Genomic DNA, 21,255 nt, shown 5'->3' with positions numbered 1-21,255 from the left:
TCTCAATCCAGGGGCTTTGATACTGACAGTCATTGGGGTGATTGTAATATGGGTCATGGGTTTCATATCGTGTCCAGGGAGTGTGCCGCATGAGTCTTTCAGTCCAGCGCAAACAGTCTGGGGACTCACTGTAAGTCAGGCAGACAGTAGCACAGAAATTAGTCAGGGGCCTGGTAACTCAGTTGGGGCTATCATTCCAAGTTGGGAGTTGGGGAATTCACTCTCTGAAGGTCAAGGGGGTTATTAGGGGCCACCACTGTGAAAAGGAGGTTTGGGAAGTAAATTGTGGGGTTTGAAGACATTATGCTGAAATGCAGAAGGGCCAGTGATTGTGATGGGGAACACTGTCAATGAGCCATCACCCACCTTTCGGGAATCAGTCACAACTACCCTGCTTCAATAGGGCATAGTGCATAAAGATGGTAGCATGGCTATATGACAAATCCAGAGCTCAGGGCATAATGTTAGGAGATGAAGACTTAAATGGAACAGTTGAGTGGAAACATGTGGAAGTTCAGTACTGATGATGTGCAAGGAAGAAGGAAACATGAAAGTTTGGAATGTCCTCTGGGATTGTGACATACGGTAAGGAGTGACTTGTGTACATTTCATTCTTATCTGAATCGCAGATACAATGGAAATGGAAAAAGACTGCTACCATTCCAGGAGTGGGTGGTGCAAGTGCTTTTTTCTATCAGCAGAGAGGCTCCTTGTGAGCGATGCGAGGCTCTTCAAAAGCACTCTTGCATTTATCAGTCACTTGCACAGTATAGGTTCAAACGTCCTTGATCACAGTCAGAAATCACAACACCGGGTAATAGTCCAACAGGTTTATTTGAAACCGCAGGCTTTTGGAGCCTCCGCTCCTTCCTCAGGCAGCCAGGGAGAGAGATTATATCAGGCACAGAATTTATAAGTAAAAGATCAAAGGGTCACACAACTTATGCAAATGCACTGAACAAACCTTGATGGCTATTTAGTCTTTAATCAGTTAGAATGGAGGTGCAGGTTTTGATTGATTAATATGTAAATCCCAAAATTTCTTTCAAGTCACTGCCCCAAGATAACTTCAGGTTTTATCAGAATAAAGGGCTACGCTCAGGTCAGGCAATGGACTTCAGGTGTGGGCTTGAAAGAAATTCTGGGATTTAAGTATTAATCAGTCAAAATATGCACCTCCATTCTAACTGATTAAAGACTTAACAACCATGTAGAATTGTTCAATACATTTCCATAAGTTGTATGATCCTTTGATCTTTTACAGATAAAGTCTGTGTCCGATGTATCCTCTCTCACTAGCTGCCTTAGGAAGGTGCGGTAGCTCCAAAAGCTTAGATTTTCAAGTAAACCTGCTGGACTATAACTTGGTGTTGTGTGATTTTTGACTTTGTCAACCCCAGTCCAACACCAGCTTCTCCACATCTTGATCACAGAGTCATACATGTGAACTGTGTACTATGATCAACTGTGTGGGATACAAATCCTGGTCACAAGCAATCTTGACCATGTCACTAATCAGAACAGATTGATTTGTCATCTCTGTGAAACAGAAGTAATCACCTTAGAAGTGTCACTTTTGTGGGTCACAATTCACAGTATCATTAGTTGCATAACTGCATGGAGCAAATCTTTTCTCACCTTGAACTGCAAATATTCAGTATCATACAGTTCTGTGCAATACTGCCTTTTTTGGATGATGTGGGTATGTGATGGGTAGCAAGGTTTCAACAATTCTACTATACTGTGGGTGCAGCATATGTGCATGTGCTGTATACATCAGAATCAGGCCCACTATGTCAGAAGTGACAGAGTCATGGAGATGTTGAGCAAGGAAACAGACCCTTCAGTTGAACTTGTTCATGCTGACCAGATTCCTAAATAAATTTAGTCCCATTTGGCAGCATTTAGTTCATGTCCTTTGAAACCCTTCCTATTCATATACCCATCCAAATGCCTTTTAAATGTTGTAAAGTGGCAGTTCATTCCATACACACACTGCCTTCTGCATGAGAAAGTTGCCTTGGGTCACTTTTAAATCTTTCCCCTCACACTTTAAATCGCTGCGCTCCAGTTTTTGGACTCCCCCACACCAGGGAAAAGAACTTGTCTATTTACCTTCATGATTTTATAAACTCTATAAGGTCACCCCTCAGCTTTAGAGAAATCAGCCCCAGCCTATACAACTTCTCCCTCCAACCCTGGCAACATCCCTGTAAATCTTTTCTGAACCCTTTCAAGTTTCACAACATCCTTCTTATAGCAGGGAGACCAGAATTGCAATCAGTATTCCAAAAGTGGCCTCACCAATATCCTGTACAGGCATTCCATTGCACTCCTTCGAGGTCCTCCATGTCCCACTGTCTTGAGGATTGTAAGCTGAGAGTTGTGTATGTAATGAATGCTGATGCCTCAATTATGGGGGACCTATTCTGTTTACAATATTGTCCACAGTTTCATTGGAACCTTGACCAAATCATCTCCAAGGCACTTACTATCCTGGCTTAGAAATACATCACTGTGGCTGGGTCAAAGGCCTGGCATTCCTTCCTTCATAGCATTGTGGGTCAACCTACAGAACATGGACTGCAGTGGTTCAGGAAAGCAGCTCACCAACACCTTCTCAAGGGCAATAAATGTTGCCATAACCGGCGACACCCAGGTCAATGGATTCAGCTATAGCAGGGATTCTTGTCACCATGGCTGTTGCACAATAAAGACGCAGAAAAATTGAATGGGAGTAAATGTGTCAGCAAGCCCAGGACCAGCAGCAACCTCCAGTGGCTGCCCAAACAACCTCCGCCTGAAATTTCTACAGCTAAAGGCACTCTCTAGGAGGAGGAAGCCCAGAGACCATTGTTCTCTATACCATTTTTGCAGCATGGGTAAGGTGCAATGCTGCCACAGAATGAGGATGTCCCAGGACATCACCACAAAACTATGTTACTGGCTGAAGCAGGAGTTGTGCCTTAAGGGGTGGGTGGGCATCCTATCCCTGTGGCTGTCAAAGGGACAGATGGTTAATTTTTAGAACAACTGAATGCTTCCAAGGATGTACTGGGGACCTGATTGGGATCTCTCAATCCTCAATCCGCAATAATAGCAAGGTTGTTACGGATAGTTTGTGCTACGTCACACCACTTCATCTCATTTTCTAGTGACAAGGTCAGTGCTCCATCCTGAGGAGTGGGTTTTGCCACTTTCAGTGCAGGGCATTTTAAACTGTACACACTTCATGTTGAGTGCATCAAATCATAATTTGGCTGAATTAATCAGCAGAAAAAGGTTTCCATTCCATGAATGTAAATCTCATCTTTGATCATTGGTACCACATGTTAGAAGTCTGCACCAGGTATGTCTGTATTCTTGAGAACTCTTCCTGCTTCATTTCAAGAGCAGGATGCCTTTCAAGGAAGGTTATTGGGAGACCAGAGCTATCCGCTACAACACTGGCTGAAGACACCATCATGCACACCCAAGACTGAGGCCAAGCGTAAATATAATGCAGGAAAAGAACAGCAGGTCAGGCAGAATTCAAGGAGTAGGAAAATCAATTACAGCACTACTCTAATCTTGACTCTAATTTCCAGCATCTGCAGTACCCACTTCCACCTAAATATAATGCAACCCAATCCTCCACCTGGGCTATGGCAATAGGCCTCCTGCAGATGAGGTTCTGATGCTGGGATTGGCCTGGGAAACCATGCAGTATGGTCCTGGCAGAGTGTGTCACATAATCCTAGCACAAATGAATCGGGCAAAAAAAGCAATGCAATAGGTGCTGAAAGGCTATCATCTAGAAACAGACGACATGGATAGAAGAAATATCATCTTCAGCATTGCAGAGCAGCACAACAAGGCAAGGCAGGGTTTAATTGATAACAGTTTCGAACATATGTGGACTCGGTGCAGTGATCATTCATTCACTGCTAACCTGAGGTTCCTTGAAAGGCAAACAGCCCCCGTTTGTTCCCAGAAGCAAAGACAGCATTTTTGTTTGTTTTTCACCTTATTCAATAAAAGTTCATGTTTCAACATACAAAGTTCCACATCAATAACTACAAGATGCTTTGCTAAGATGGGTAATACAGAGTGCTACAGCAGGGGTTCTCATCACCATAGTTGCTACACAACAAAGGCGCAGAAAAATTGAGGGGGAGAAAACATGTCAGCAAGCCCCGCATGGCTAAGGACAAGAAGTCGGTGTAGTTTGATTCTTGCAATTGCAGTTACTATGACAATCAAACTGTAATTGATGTAACGTAGCAATACATCTACAAATGAGCTTCTATCTTTTTGCAAGGTTTGTAGCTCAGGTTGAGGTTTAGGGTGTAGGTTTGATATCCAGACGTTTCATTACCTGGCTAGGTAACATCAGTGTTACATATAAATAGAAAGCAGGAGACAACAGCTTCGTTTCACTTGGAGGTCGCCACTGATGATGTTACCTAGCCAGGTAATGAAACGTCTGGATATCAAACCTACAGCTTAGCAAGCAAACCTATACCCTAGAGCTTCTATCTTGAAAGAAGAGTCACCCATGCCACCTAAGCACCCTTAAAAGCTTTCCTTTACTGTTTTCATACAACCATATGAAGAGCTATTTGTGGTTTCAGCAAATGACTGGGTGAACAGCTGGGTGTGCACCTGTAGCCAAATTCCAGGATGGTCCTAGCAGTGGAGAATACTTTCGCTGCTGGTGATCCCATTATAGTGCCAGCGCAGTGCCATGGAGGAATGATGCATACATGATAAGGTCAGCAATAGAGAAATGAGACAGTTAGCTAGTTATAGTTCACAGAGAGAAACACTCCATGGAATTCCCCAAAATTGATACTGCCAATTTTTGGTAAAATTCAGGCAATGTTTCCAACTTTTTTTGTCATCATCATAATTGCTTTAAGTACAGTTAAGCTAATTAGAAATGAAGAATTTCTTTTGCTGATTAAGACGATACTCAACCTGTTAATTAGTATATTCTATTAAAATAGTGACAGAAAGGCAAAGAAATTTATATATAAGAAGGGGACAATAACTGCAAAGTTAGGAGACTAGACAAGATTGATTATCTCAAAACAGTTTATGTCAAACAGCTAAAAGATACTGCTTGAAATAATCCAACTTCCGGTCGTACTCAACTGTTGTAGAATTGTTGTTTCAGTAACTGTTATATGAACTTCAGTCACTGAAATAGTTGCTGTGGTACCATACATCAACTAGCACCAGTATATCATTGGAATAATCTGAAAACCCAAGAATAATACAACCACAAAATATTGTATTAAATATTGTTGCACCACCATGAAGTACGTGTCTTACAGCTCATTCGAAACTTATGTGCAGTCCACCACATGAACTAACGAATTAAGCTTATGCAGGAAAATAACTGCCATTCCAGATCATGAAGATGAAACTATTTTGTATTCTATTAAAAATGAACTGATTTACTTTAGGAGATCAAGTGGTAGTGTTTCTTTTCATTTTACATTTGCAGGTTTGGCATGTTCGTCTTGGCACTATTCACTACATTTCCAAAAAAAGTGAATGTGAAACTTGCGATTGAGATATTTATTTTGGTTATATTAAACAATAATCACAATCTCTGAATGATATGTAGCAACATCGTGAAGGACAATGAAATCAGTTTATTCCATATTAATTTTCTATCATCTGACTGCTTACAGTATTTCACAAATTCAAAAGATTACTGCTCACCCAATGGCACTCTTTCTGTATTTTATAAAACAAGGAGGCAACACCAGATGAAATTAAATCTATCATAAAGCCATGAAGTAATCTGTGCATATTAAATTATTCCTGACTACTGCATGCAAACCTGAACTATTACTTCGGTGATTGAAGAACAGCTTTATTATAGATGAATATAACTTTTATGAACAAAACGTATTAATCAATATTCTACCCTCATTGACTTCTTGAAGGCATATTAATAAGCCTACATGAAATTTTCAGCATACATTTTTCAAAATATTAATTTAGTTTCAACTACAATAATTAAAAAAATTATGGATTCTCACTTTGAACTTGCATCCTTTTTACAGATTATGGATATTTTGTGCTGTGTAAGAGAATTCCACAAGCAATAAAAATGTTAATTAGCCTTGCTAATGCTTCTGTCACTAAATGAATCCTTGTAATATGACCTTTACGGCTGCCTTTCATTTTGCATTCAAACAGATAAGAGTAACATTTTCTAACATTCAAAGAACATTTGCAATGTCGAAATGAAATGGTGCTCTAACAGAATATTATGGCCCTCTTGAAGAATATGCACTGAGATGCAAAAGCCTCCCTGCACTAAATTACCCAAGTTATAATACTCATATCAATTGTTAAATAAATCAGATATTTTAAACTCACTTATGATTAGTAAAAGATGATCGAAGCAGTATTTGCAGATAAAATAATTACAGAAGACGTACCTTCTATATTATTGGTCTATTGTGCATGCTTTATACCAACTTATTTCAAATCAGTTTCATTCTACTTTGGCTGCTGTAAAAGATATAGCCACGCATGTGTGGATGCAAGGCCAACTCAATGTTCAAAATTTCTGTTTAAAGAGGAAACCTTCAAGCAAAGATAAATTCATTTTGCATACAGATGATGCATAATATAGAGAGGAGGGCATGGTCTGACAGCTTTCAAGCAGGAGCAGTCAGAGTCAACAAAGAAACCTCACCACCGATATAGCAGGATGGATGCCTACGTTGTTTCAATCGTATCTGTTTCAACAAAAAAATGCAATTTTCTCATTGCTTGACTTGTAAAAATGACCTGCCACAGTCACCTAGGAGCATAAACCTGGAAACACAGCTTCCAAAATACTTTAATGAAACAAAACTGCTGGTATAAGTGTGTGTACAATTTCACTTGATTAAGAAATCTTTGATTAGTAATGATTACAGAATAAGCTCTGGAGATGGGCACAAAAATAATTTCTACATCTGATTTAAGCATTCTTCTGATAATTTAATGGCTGTTTTTGACGAGACAAAATGACAGGATGTTATGACAGGCATCTTCCAATGAACAATGATAAAAATGGATATCACAAACTGAAAGTTCACTTTATATTCAGAGAACTGGCCAAAGTATTATCTGAATCAGTTGAAAGTTAAAAAGCAGAATGAATAGCATGCAAAAATCTAATGCTGAAGAAATACTAAATGTTCATGCCCACCCAACTTTTAAAATATAAATGAAAAAAAGATTTCTCAGTCCAGTAAACCTATTCCTTGTCTTGCGATCCCAAACAAAACTAGCAAATTATGCTCTCAGTTCTAAGAATATTGGACAAGATGGATTATTGTTATAATCTAGTTTGAGAGTTGCAATCTTTTAAATATAATGATTGAGGTGTAACCTTATGGAGGTTTAGAAGATCAGGAGAAACATGGATAGGGTGAATAGCAAGCAGCTTTTCCCAAGGGTTGAGGAGTTCAAAACTAGGGGTGTATTTTTGAGGTGAAAGGAAAAAGATTTAAAAAAGGACCTAACAGGCAACCTTTTTACACAGACAGTGATTCGTATGTGGAATGAACTGCCAGAGAAAGTGGCAAATGCAGATACAGTTGCAACATTTAAAAGACATTTGGATAAGTTCATGAATTGGAGAGATATGGGCCAAATGTAGGCAAGTAGGACTAGTTTAGTTGGGAACATGGTTGGCATGAGCTGGTTGGACCAAAGAGTCTGTTTCCATGCTGAATGACTCTAATGTGTGGAAGAAACAAGCACAAAAGCCTTGACTGACGTTAAAAGGTGGAGTATCAGGGGTACTTACACTCTGGTGCCTGACTCTATATGCGTCAGTACTAAAATTTTGAACTGTTCATGTGTAAATAAAGAGTGACCGGGTGACTGGCTACTGGCCTCTACAGAGTTATTTCAAAGGAGTGCAGGTTCATAGCTCTTTGAAATGGAGTCGCAGCTAGATAGGATAGTGAAGAAGGCGTTTGGTATGCTTCCCTTTATTGGTCAGAGTATAGAGTACAGGAGGTCATGTTGCGGCTGTACAGGACATTGGTTAGGCCACTGTTGGAGTATATCGCGTGCAATTCTTGTCTCTTCCTACTGGAAAGATGCTGTGAAACTTGAAAGGGTTCCGAAAATATTTACAAGATGTTGCCAGGGTTGGAGGATTTGAACTATCGGGAGAGTTTGAATAGGCTAGGGCTGTTTTCCTTGGAGCGTCGGTGGCTTAGGGGTGACTTTATAGAGGTTTATAAAATCATGACGGACATGGATAGGATAAATAGACAAAGTTTTTTTCCTGGGGTGGGGAGTCCAGAACTAGAGGGCACAGGTTTAGGGTGAGAGGGGAAAGACATAAAAGAGACCTAAGGGGCAACCTTTTCACACAGAGAGTGGTAAGTGTATGGAATGAGCTGCCAGAGGAAGTGGTGGAGGCTAGTATAATTGCAACATTTAACAGGCATCCTGATGGGTATATGAATAGGAAGGGTTTGGAGGGATATGGGCCAGATGCTGGTAGGTGGGACTAAATTGGGTTAGGATATCTAGTTGGCACGGACGAATTGGACCGAAGGGTCTATTTCCGTACTATATATCTCTATGACTCTAAGTGGTTTCCAATTCATCATTTTCAAGAAGATTAATCTTAGAAAGCCCTCAAAGCCTCTCACTTGGACTGCTTCAATGCTGCTCATGGCTTTGTAGTTCAATCTTTCAAAAGAGAAGTTCCCCAGGACTCCAAGAGTGCTCCCAAAGCATCTAACTAACGGCACAATTTTAAACTTTTATCTAAAAGCTTATTTCACTGCAGCTAAATTTCTCCAGGTTACAATCTTTTCCAATAACAATAAGCAAATAATGCTCATGAACTTCCTTAGACTCCCTGAGCTGCATAAAATGGCTCCCAGAGCTTCTATACATCCCTAACCTTTTGCCATGGAAGACAATCAATACTCCTTGGGACTTCTATGCACTGTTTGGAAACTGCTAGCATAAAAACCTCTGCTGCCTGAAACCATTTATTTGCTTCAGCACTCTCAACTTCAAGCTGCGATACATTCCTCTCCCAGGAAACACAGTTAAACTGAAACCAGAGAACATTAAGCTCCACCCATCTTCATGATGACTAGCCTATTAGGTGCTATTCTTAACCTGGCCCTTAGGGTTTGTTGAATACTTTAAGTTAGCTTTAACTGCCTCTGGACTGTCATTACTGTGATCTTTTCAGACATAATGCTTATAGATGAGTAAAGCCTTCTTTCTTAAAAACATCCTACCTTTCTAACTGTTAACCTATTACAGTCATGCTACTTTAAGAGGTTAAGTGTAATAGGTTTCAAGATGCATCAATTGCATTGTTCCTATTTTCTACAGTTAATTCTTAAATCCTCAAACTAAAAATAATGCAGTTTGACACATGAACCATGAATTAGATTTCTGCAACATTTGCACAGATAATAGATATATACCTTGGGGTCTCCATGAATTCAATCTATTTGATAATTAATTCACATTATGAAGGTTTCTCTGGTAGGCCGGCATTTATTGCCCACTCCTAATTGCTCAGAGGATTTGGAGTCACATGTCATCCTGACTGGATCAGGATGGCAGATTTCCTTCCCTACAGGACATTAGTCAATAGGGCTATGGAAAGCACAAAAGATTCACTGACTACACAAAGGACAACTTTATGACTTCAACATGAGTAGGTGACCAATACTTAAATGTTCATTAAAAAGGAGACTACAGAACTTTGAATAATGTAATAATGCTTCAACCATACTTTTTAATGACTATCTGTTTTGATTCCAGTTGGTAATCTCACCACTGAAGCACGAAAGGATATGAGCTATTTATGTCTGACAATGTAGGAGTTGAAATGTCATACAGAGCATTTTAAAAAAATTCTTATATTTGAAGTCTCAAACGTTCCATTCTTAGTTTGACTTTTCGGCATCATTTACATGTTAACCTTCTACTTTGAATATTCACACTAATAGCCAGTTTCAAATAAAGCTCTTTGACATGATATAAAGCACATTAGAAATGCAGCCCCAAGATTATTGCTGGGAAGGAAACACAGAAAAGCAAAGCAAAAGAAAGGTCATATTTTTCAAATGGGAAAAATTATATCACCCATATTGCAAGTGTTTTTCTAGATGCTCACATTAGTATCTGTTTTTGTACAAAATCATCAGAGTTTACAAAAAATAGGACACAAGAGATTGCAAGCCGTAATCTGCTGTTCATCTTGACACTATTACTCAGTAGATCTCTAAGTAGTAGTGGAATCATTATTACTTTTACGAACACTTTAGGTTGAAGATATTCAACACATTTACTTTGCTAGAGAAAGAACCATGGAAAATTAAACCAGTCTCAATATAGTCGTAGGTAATTTTCCTGTGTGTAACATCATCCAGTGGGTTTTTTTTTCAAAAAAAACTTTAAGGCGCCTTCATCAATAGTTTAGTGAAGCTAATAAACTGCACTTAATTTCAAGAATTCTACATTTCTTTCCCAGAAAAATGGCAACATTAGATTTGATGGTAGATACTGAACATTTTTACAATCAAATATGCAAAGAATGGCCTGTTAAAAGGCCAAAGTATTTATCCAAAAAACAATATGAAGTTTATTATGCTAGTATGAGCAGTATTGAATGCAATCAGTATTTGAAATCAAATTGCTAAATCTTTAAAAAGTTTTAATTAATCTCCAAATGTGTTTTCAAACAAAAAAAAAAATCAAACATGGCTCAGTGACCACAATCTCGCCTCAAAGTCAGAATATCCCACTCAAGAGACTCAAGCAAAGAAGTATAGGCCGATACTCCAGTGCAGCAAGAAGCCATATTGCACTATCAGAGACAGTGGTCTTCAAATACAGCAGAGACCCAATCTGCTGTTCCAGGAGGACAAAGAAAATTCGATTTTGAAGAATGGGGGAATCTTGCAGAGTCCTGGCCAATATATTTATTACTTAAATCACGCAAAAATAGAATTAGTTGGTCATGATTACATTTCTTGGATCTTGTTCTGTTTAAAATTAGCTGCTGCATTTCCTACTCGACAATATTCTCTACATTTCAAAAACAACACCTTAAATTACAGACTTAAAGTGAATTTGGGACACCTGTAGATCACGAACGCCACTATCAAACACAAGGTTTTTCTGAATTTTTAATAAATAAGTTGAAAAGCAAATTATTTCTTAGTATATTCATTTGCTCACATCTTGCTTCAGGTTTATTAAAAATTGAATTGTACCTGCTGCCCAGTGTTATGATAAAAATACTTCAAATGATTTGAAAGCATATGTGGAATAAATTCTTATAAGCAGACTGATTGCCGACTGGATGCAACAGCATCAATCTGAATTCCAAAAATCTGCAATTTTCACCGTCCAATTTTGTAAAATGTTGATTAAAGCAGAACAATTTCTGATCCAGGTGAAGTTAGTTACTGTCAAACAGTTGTGGTTGCTAGCTTTCTTACAACATTAGTAACAATTTTGTGTATCATATAATTAAATTGGTTGCTATAACTGCAAAAATCTTTTGAGGTAAAGGATGGAATTCTTACCAACTTCAAAGTCAATACAGCACTTAATTTCATTGTATATTAAAAATGTTACCTTTTCTAAATGCTTGTTCTGAGGTTTCCTAAAGAATGAAGTCTTAGCGGTAAAGAAATAGTCTAAATCTTCATCTAGGCTGCAATATCCACTGCTCATACTGGTATTCCACGTCACCCAATGACTTAGTTTGGTGTTCAAAAATCATTAGAATATCCTGGAGGACTTAGTGTGCTATTTAACAGATCCGACAGCTTTAAAACACAGGACCACTGTACTGCGATTTCCCAATGCAGACAGGAGTTGCCTTGCGTGAGGCAGGCAAAGGGCATCATACAACACACATGCAGAGTCTTCGCTATTCCTGGATCAGCTGCAGCTGTTTGTTTTTACTTCAGTTGTTGTTAATGTTTAACCGTAATCCTCTATGCACTTTACCTCTTCGCTTCTGTCACCAAATTTCTTATTTACACATGGGCTGTGTATCTATCTTCCACTGCCATATAGAAAGTCACTGCTGGCAGCCGGTTTAACATGGTGTAGTTGACAGTCTAGCTCTGGAGCTGTTGGCTGCTGTGCTGCACACCATCTGTGGCTAATCAGCTATCTGCATGCATACACAAGCTGAGTGAGGTCAGCTCCTTCCTGCCTTCTACTTCTATGTGTTTCAACAAAGCAAAGCCACTTCCTCCTGCAAGATTTAAAATACAAAATTCAAATATACGTGTTGATTTATTACAGCCATTTTAAATGTCATGAAATTCTCAAGAAAATGCAAATGGTATCGTATTTGTCAGCAGCCATCACCTTTTTAATGGCTAAACATTTAAATACTCAGTTTTAATTCTATTCCACGTTATAACAATCAATAATTTATTTCATTATTTCAATTCAATGTATATTTTTAATTCCTAGTACACTTAAATACCCAAATCCATTATGTCCCATCATTTTACACATAATGTAATTGATTTTTCATTGCAGAATGTGAATACAAGCTTGTAACCCTTTTAATCAGGTTTGGTTAATAGGATTAAAAGTCTTGCAAAATCTCCACACATGACACAATAATGTATGTTGCATCACTGACAGGAACACTGGATGTTTTAAGTTAATAAAAGTACACTGCATCTTTACAATGTAAATATAATCTGCATTTAACTGAGTAGCATTCAAAATGTAATAAAACGATACCACAAAATTTTTCTTTTTCCAAAATTCCTTAATGTAGTAGCCTTTTCAGAATATTTCCTTTGTATCTCCCAATGTAAAGTTCAATCAAAGCAATCAAAATGAAAAACTGTCAAAAGGAGGTACTTTTGAGGTTACTGAAAATGCTTTTGTCAGCAAATCCTGTTATAGTTACTCCCTCAAGTACTCAAACTGAGAATGAATTCAATCAAAGTTAAAATCTAGATTAGTCTTGAGCTGAGCAGGTTGGGGATGCTGCATCACCTATTCGTGTTCTTAAGTTACATTCTTAACTTTTAGGGTCATAGCTCCATTAAATTCCATTTTAGCAACTGCTTTTTAATGCATTTTTTTTAAGCTGAATCAGAACAAATGCAATGAAATTTATAGGGCATCTTTCATGTTGTCAGGAATTGCCAAGCACTTTACATCTAATTAAATACATTTGAAGAGCAGTCACTTTTGTCCTGGCCTTAGTTTCTCTGAGGGATAAATGTTCGTCAGGATACCACAGAACCCCTTATTTCACCGGTCAACTTAGATAATCATCTCACCCTCAAGGATGCAGCAATTCCTCAATACTGCACTGAAATATCAGCAGAGATATGACCAAATCTCTTTTGTTTAAATGACCAAATCTTTAATCCCGGACATGAACCCATAGCATCTTCCTTCGAAATTAAAGTCGAGTGTGACACGGAGCCAAAAGCTAGCAGTACATAATCAGTGATCTGAACATTATATTAATCTTTGGCTCAAGGAGTTCAGATCTCACATCCGAACTATCATAACCATTTTTGAATCCGAGTTCGTATGGAGTTATCTGCCAGATGCTATAATTAGGCTGAAACTTTTGGGCAATGGAGAGGGAAGTGACCTCTGCTGGCAGGACACTTGTGGATTTTAGTTTATGATATAGAATGCAGTTTGGTTGCTATGAATTTATGGATGATTACATAACATATATCGAGTGTTATTTAAGTAAGTGATCAAAAGGAACCCAACACCTATAATACTATAGTGTCAATGTCTTGAAAAGCAGAGAGTTGGAAATGAAAGTTGGAAACGAAAGAAAGTTGGGGAAAAAAAATGAAAACAACTTGGAAGCTATAGATCAATATTTGTAGGTGTGTTAGGGAGATGCACATTTGGTATTAATGGTTGGGGAGGGGGCTTAAATACAATAATAGTATTTCCAAAAAATGTGAAACAAAATCTTGAGTTATTTGAAATCTTCAATATCCCAAGGCAATTCAATATACCAAAGGTAAGATAGCACCACTCTGATTTCATAAATGGTTCAGTATGATGTATGACTAACCTGCAAGATATTTATGGGCAGCTTGCCTCAGGAGTTCGACCAAGGTTGCAATATAATAAAAAGTTTCTATAGACTGGGATTAATCGATTAATTTAATTAATTAAAATACACTGGGTGCAGTTAAAAACAGTTCACATCAGAGCTGAAACTTTGGTTTGCAAAAGTTGGGCTTATGGCCTCTGATAGAACAATAGCTGCTGTTGAGCTCTAACCAAGGCTAGCAGTTGAGAGGTCCCTGTAAAGTTCGTAATTTCTTTTAACAGAGAGCCTGGGCAAATTGCTTAACCTTATAATTCTGTCCTAAAAAGGACCAACAGGAAGTTAGGTGCTTTTCACCTAAAAACCCTTTGAATAAACAGTTCTTCCTTGCTCTAACAAGCAATCTCCAATTCCACTCCAGCCCAGGGTGTTAGCAACATTCTAGCCCCAAAATGGAAAAGCACTGGTTTAGGTTTAAAAGTTCCAAATATTTGATTAGAAACATTCACAAATTAGGTGCCAACTTAGTGGAGCCAGTTGGACTGCAGCAAAGCAAAAACTGATCTGGGACAAGGATGGATGAAGTCTTCATTCTCCACAGGTGCTGAATACTAAGTTTCTTTGTGTCATTAGTTATACTGTATCTTGAGGAATTGATTGCATAATTTCTTATTAGCTTAACAAAACATTGTCTTTTCACTGGTACATCAATGCAGTATTGTGTTTCATCGTAAATTAAATAATTAGAATGTTTTGTCAAATAGTTACAAAGTAAATTACTCAGGCTGAACAACTTGCTGTTTTCTCTGCACTGTTGTACCAAGGATCCAAATATTCCAGGCAAACATTATTTGAAAGCAACCAAAAAAAAACTGATTAACTTGAGAACTGATAAAACCAACATATTCCCTGCTCATTCTAAATTGAGACAATTGCATCTATAGAAATTTTAATCAACTGAAAAGCTACACTAAATATCACTTAAATCAATGGTATAAATATGTGGTTGCAACAGATTTAATTAATAAGCACAGTAACTATGATTAACCAAACTCTCATTTCTGCTGGGGAGAGACTGTGAAAGTCCTTATTCCAACTTAAATCCCAAAAGAACAGGAAAAAAAAGACTGCAGAAATTTTGAAGCATTGAATGCATGCTTTGAATCCCAAGTGAACAAACTTGCGAATGGTATTTGTTCGATATTAAAGCTCAGGTGAGTCCATTGGTATGAACATGACTGTATTAACATAGCTGAAGAATCCTGTGAATTTGCCCAATAAACAGATGAACCTAAAAACAGCAGAACCATTACAACACGACTGCTAAGAGAAGAGAATCTGACTCTCCAGGCAGTTATAAGCATGTGTAGAAGTTCTGAGCTTCAGTACATCAGCTTTGGCACATACAATGGAGAACAGACAAGTTTAAGTCTTTTCATAATGGGGAGAAGCAGTCCAGTCCTATCAATTATTTTGATATGCAGCTCAGTTCCGTCCACGATGTTGAAAAACAACTTAGAAATCAAATTCAATAATTTGAAGAAAAACAACAAGTATTCATAGAAGAGTCAGCTGCAAGATCAAGGCTGAAGGACAAGTTATAAATATTTCACGGATAATTATGTAAGATGCAGAAAGCATGTTAACCATTGGGAAAATTTTAACTGCAAGAAACTAAATCATTTTTAGTGCAAGTGATTAGTAAGAATGAAGATTAAAAATGCCTATAAAACTAAAGAGACAATTGCCACAGAAATGTCAGATGCTGCTGCTGACAAATCAAAAGAAAAGAATGGACCTGCAAGATGCAAAAGATTCAGAAAATTCAATATACACCTTAGATTTAAAATTGCCAACTTGCTCCAAGAGAAAGTTGTATCTACTCTGAAGTAGACAGCAGAACGAGTGCAAACAAAAATTAGTGCTAGATAGACACTGGTGCTTCCTACAACATTATCAGCTTTGTGACATTCCAAAAATAAAACTCTTGAAGGTGAAGTTCAGGCTCTGTGAAGAATGATGTGCACCCAAAGAGGACAAATTAAATCAGACAACCCAGTACCAATGCTACCATGAATATATCTGCAATTCCAGATATAAAACATGAGGCTAAATGAGAAACAAGGTGAAAGCTCAGAATGCATATCATTCCAATCAGAACCTGTTAGAGGAAAGGTCAACAACCCAAATATGTGCCATGCATGCAGAGACTAGCAAAACAAAAAGAGGGACTGTCTATCTAATAACAAATAGTTCTGCTAATGCACAGGAACAATAATGTGCAAGGCTGGTAGGTTAGATAACTCACAGTTAAAAATTCAAGTTTCTTTATTATGAAAAAGGGGACTAAAATTCTATCATGTGCAAATGACCTTCTTGGCTTGGTGCATCATGTAACCTCTACCATAAGACATAATGTACTCATCCTACTCATATTTTACAAGATATGTTAATGAATTGGTTGACAGAAATGAATGTACAATTGCCAAGTTCACAGATGACAAAAAAACAAATGGTGGGAAGGCATGTAGTGAGGAAAGTAGAGTCTACAGAAGGATATAGACAGGTTAGGTAAGGGGACAAAAACTTAACAGATGGAAGTAATTCAAAGAGGGTCCACTCATTTGATTCTGGATATGGAGAGATTTTCTTATGAGGAGATGTTGAATAGATTGGGTGTGCGCTCATTTTAGTTTAGAAGAATGAGAAGAGACTTTCTTGAACTGTACAAGATTCTTAGGGGGCTTGACAGGGTTGATGTGTAAAGGTTGCTTCTTGTGGGACAGCCTAGAAACTGATAGCATAATCTTAGAGTAAGGGATCAAAATTTTGAAACAAAGAGGAGGAAAAATTTTTTCCTTAATGGATAGTAAATCTATTAAGTTCTTTATTGCAGAAGGCTGCCAAGGCTGGGTTGTTGAGTATATGCAAAGCTGAGGTAGGCAGTTTCTTAATAAACAATTGAACCAAAGCTTACGTGGATAAAATAGGAAAGCAAATTTTGGGATTCAGATCAGCTATGATTTCAATGAATGGCAGAGCAGACTCAAATAGTCTACTTCTGCTCTACAGTCTCGTGGTCTTACCTGAATTAAAATCAAACTATTAAAACATTGTTTCTGAAAGATAAACACTTTACACCTTTACAATAATTATGGACCTATAATTAGTCACACGAACAATAGAACTTCTCAATGTCTCAAACTTCTCAATTGAACAGTTGATCCATTCATGCCAAAAATTTCCAAAAGGTAATCTTCATCTATCATTCAGTTGTCATCATTATTAATGCTATTTCACTTCACAGCCTTAGTGTAATGGAATCTCCAATCTACAGCAAAGGGCAGCAAGGGCACTGTGCTGGAGAGTGCAAGCAGTTGTGCAAGGACATTCACCAGCAGGTGGCGAGAGTGAGGGATAGCCAGCTGGAACAGGTGAACAGATCATCTCTGGAAAAAAGGGTGTCTTTTGGGGAAAGGAGGCTGATGGGGTGAAGGAGCAGACAGAAAAACAGAATCTTTAGGCCAATGTAAACCAAATGGCTTAATTCCACATAAATACTTTGTTTAACCTTAATTTCCCTTTATGATTGTAATAAGATGATGCCAGAGGAATAAAGAGTTCCTGCCTCATGATCTTCAGACTGTGTGGACAAATCTCAAGTTACATTTCATTAGTGAGACAGCAATAAGAATTAGCCAGTAATTTTCACTGTTATTTGCCATTCAGCTATCTGTGCTGAAAATATGTACTTAAACAATGAGTCACAATAGTATCAGGCTCATGCTATCACCTAGCCTTATAAAGACACCATTAAAAGACACAAAATGGTTAATTGTTACTTAGGAAAATTTCTTAAATTTCTAAATAATTTATAAATTATTATTTATAAGAATAAGAGAATATTGCAACATTATAAAACTCCACTTACATAAAATATACTGGTGCTCAATGCGTTTTGCATAAGTAATACAAAAGGCTGAATTTTGGCTTTGATGATTGGCAAACGAACATAGCCAATTATTGGACTGGAGCTTGCCCATTGACTTAGAAGCATTTTTCCACTGGATCTTTCTGTATATAGAGCCAAGATGACATGGGGCCCTCTGCCTGGGATCCAGGAGCTGTGTGAACAGGGCAAGTGACTGTGTTTAACCAAATTGAAGACTTGTTAATGAATCTCAACAGGGGATTGACATCTAGAATATTTAACTCAATGATAAATCAGGTACTGGATGCAAAATAAACAGAAAGAGGAAGAATGATGAAAATAAAGAGAAACAAAGTTTAAAAAAAGCCTCATTACTTTTTTCAAAACTATTTAACTAAAATCTGAAAGAATGAACTTCTCACGTCACTGTAAAAATCAATTTTCTGTGCCAGTACAGTTGTTTAACAAGAACTATCTTGGTTGCAAGTATGTTGCTCTAAATAACTTCAACATACACAAAAAAACAATGCAAGGAGAACAATTTTTCTAAAGTTTCTGCTGCTATCTCTAAATTGTTTGGTTATATTGACAGAAAGTGTTGGAGGAACTCAGCAAGTCTGGAAGTATCTGTGTAGTGAAACAGTTAATGTTTTGAGTCTGACATGACTCTTCTTCTATGACTCTTCTTCAGTGAAGACAAAACATAAACACTGGTTCTCCCTCCACAGATGCTGTCAGATCTGTTGAGCTTCTCCAGCATTCTATCATTTTATTACAGATTTCTAGCATTGAGTATTTTGCTTTTATGTAGGCATGTTGACTACAGAACTCCTGCCCTAATTAGTACAGTGAATCCCAAAATGAAATTATTCCAGACATATTAATGTGTATTTTAATCTGCATAAATTAATTGCAGTGTTAGATACTGGAGCTTGGACTTATTTCCTCATTTTTCCCTTTTCCTTCTTCCCCTCTCCTGAAGATTCCACATTCATGTTGCGAGCACTTCTTCAGTACTTTCTCATATACACAAGCATCATCTGCACACTGACCGTCATTGGGGTGACTTTGGTTTTGGTTTGAAGGTGGCAGCGGTTGAATAATTTCCTACAGGCTCTGTAAGTTAGCTCCACTCAGACATTTATATCCAGTGGAGATGCAAACTGATCGGCAAGGATTTTAAATAAAACTAAATTGCTGCATTTTTGCTGAAATTATCTCATATTTAATAAGCATATTTTTTTAAAATAGGCAGGATTCTCCCCTCCCTAGGAAGTGGTAGAAAGGACAAATAATGAGATGTATTTGCACCTGGGTTAAGCACGCTTTTCCCACCACCTCAATAATCAAGTTCTGTATGGAAGAGTCCATGTGTAGGCAATCTTTATGCCCTGTGCCATTTAAAGATCTCTGGAGGAAATTCAGAACATGGATTAGGGAGAAAAACCTTTGACCTCCCTCACTCTCACCGTTGCCACCCTCCCCTACAAATTGCAAATCTTGCCCTGAACAGTCATTCTCACCAGTCACTGTCTTTGTGGCAACATAGTGTAGGACTCCATCAACTCTCTCCAGCTCCCAGTGGCTGCCCAATTGGCCAGCAGCTTCAGACATGGTGGACCTCTCCTGCACAGTACTGGATAGAACGAGAAGCTCACCAGTCAGTTCATCAGCGTCTGCTGGCTTGTTCTAGTGGGCTTTCGTTGGTAGGAGAGGGGAATTACTCACTGTTAAAAGACCCCACCTCCATCCAGAATGAAAAGAACTTAACCAAGGCCTATATCTCTGTTGATATGATAGGGAACTTATCGCTTAGCTTACCAATATCTGTATTCATGGAGGTCACATATGTTTAAGACAGTCAAAACAATGGCTTCAAAAAAAAATGAAAGGGAAAAGAAAGGCAGTGCTTGTGGCACAAGATCATTCATGCTTACTGGTAATTAATGTTTGGATTGTGAGCCTGAATTGAAGTTAATCTGCTGCATCACATTAACTATCATTAACTTAATGCTGGGCTTCCATCAGCACAATACATTAAACATCTCCAGCTAATCTTGCATGGTGCTGTTCATAGTCTGGAATCTGAATGTTTCATCAAAATGTTAATTGATGGTTTATGGCAACAAAAATCTGCCTATAATCCAAGCTAAAATTTCAATAGATCAAGAAATGAATTGAATTATGAAACAGTTGTTCCATTCCTGAACAAAATATAAAATATTCAAATGCTACACATTACTTTCCTTATAAATTCTCAAAAATGACTATGCAGAACATGAACTTTAAGAGAAAAAGAATTTGCAATTTCTTTCTATACTTCTGTCCTTCATTATCTCCATTTCCTGGTATATTTTCACATCAACGATACTTTTGTAGAGACAGCCCAGAGTTTGAAATATCCAATTTAAAATGTGTCTCAACATTAAGATTGTTTTCATTCACATACAAGTAAAACAAAGGACTAACAAAACTGGGACACCCCCCCCCCCCACTATCACAACATACTTTCCGTTAAAGGCCTCTGCCCACTTCCTGTTGTAGAATGTGTTGAAAGTTTAGTTCAGCCACATTTGAACATCAATTTACAACATTTCAAAGTAACAATTACTGTTGCCTTTTTATTGGGAGAAAAGCAGATTTATAGTTATTTTAAAAATGAATGTAGATAGGAAGGAATAATAAGAACCTAAGTTCTCATCAAAAAAACAATGAGAGAGAGATCAAACTTTAGCACAATGAGCCACAGTTAACTATAACTCAAATTTATGCAATTTGTTCTATTGTGCAAAATACACAGTTTGTTAAGCTTAGCATTTTATAAGTACTTTGTAATTTTCTCATGTAGTGGTCAACAGGAAGGTGCTGGAAAAGCACAGCTGGTCATGCAGCATCCAAGAAGCAGGAGAATTGACATTTCCAGCATAAGCTCTTCATCAGGAATGAGGCTTGTGGGCCAGGAGGCTGAGAGATAAATGTGAGTGGGGTGGGCTGAGGGTAAGGTAACTGAGAATGCGATAGGTAGATGAAGGGAATAGGTCGGAGATGAGGATGGAGCAGATAGGCGGGAAGGAAGATGGACAAGTAGGACAGGTCAAGATGGCGGCACCAAGTTGGAAAGTTGGATCTGGGATAAGGTGCGGGAAGGGGAAATGAGGAAACTGATTAAATCCACATTGATCCGACATGGTTGGAGAGTCCCAAGGTGGAAGATGAGGCGCTCGTCCTCCAGGCGTCAGGTGGTAAGGGCTTGGTGATGGAG

General features: G+C 37.9%; 1 protein-coding gene across 3 annotated transcripts in view; it reads right to left on the bottom strand.

Moving 5' to 3' along the window:
• rassf5 (Ras association domain family member 5) overlaps nucleotides 1-21,255 on the bottom strand; it is a 128,263-nt gene that overhangs the window by 65,813 nt on the left and 41,195 nt on the right. The window contains exon 1 of one of the 3 annotated variants that reach the window (XM_043716601.2): nucleotides 11,632-12,136. The exons of 1 other annotated variant lie outside the window; for it this stretch is intronic. In XM_043716601.2, the coding sequence (XP_043572536.1) occupies nucleotides 11,632-11,730 (99 nt within the window). In that variant the 5' untranslated portion in view covers nucleotides 11,731-12,136. Of the gene's footprint in view, nucleotides 1-11,631; nucleotides 12,137-21,255 lie in introns of those variants that run through there. One more of the 3 variants, XM_087973541.1, reaches the window with a different exon arrangement.

The sequence above is a fragment of the Chiloscyllium plagiosum genome, unplaced genomic scaffold, assembly GCF_037043375.1.
Source record: "Chiloscyllium plagiosum isolate Xiang-an unplaced genomic scaffold, Cpla_swu_hap1 HiC_scaffold_26, whole genome shotgun sequence".
NCBI lineage: Eukaryota > Metazoa > Chordata > Chondrichthyes > Orectolobiformes > Hemiscylliidae > Chiloscyllium > Chiloscyllium plagiosum.
Note: the sequence above shows the minus strand (reverse complement) of the source record. Positions and strands in the feature narration are given on the sequence as shown.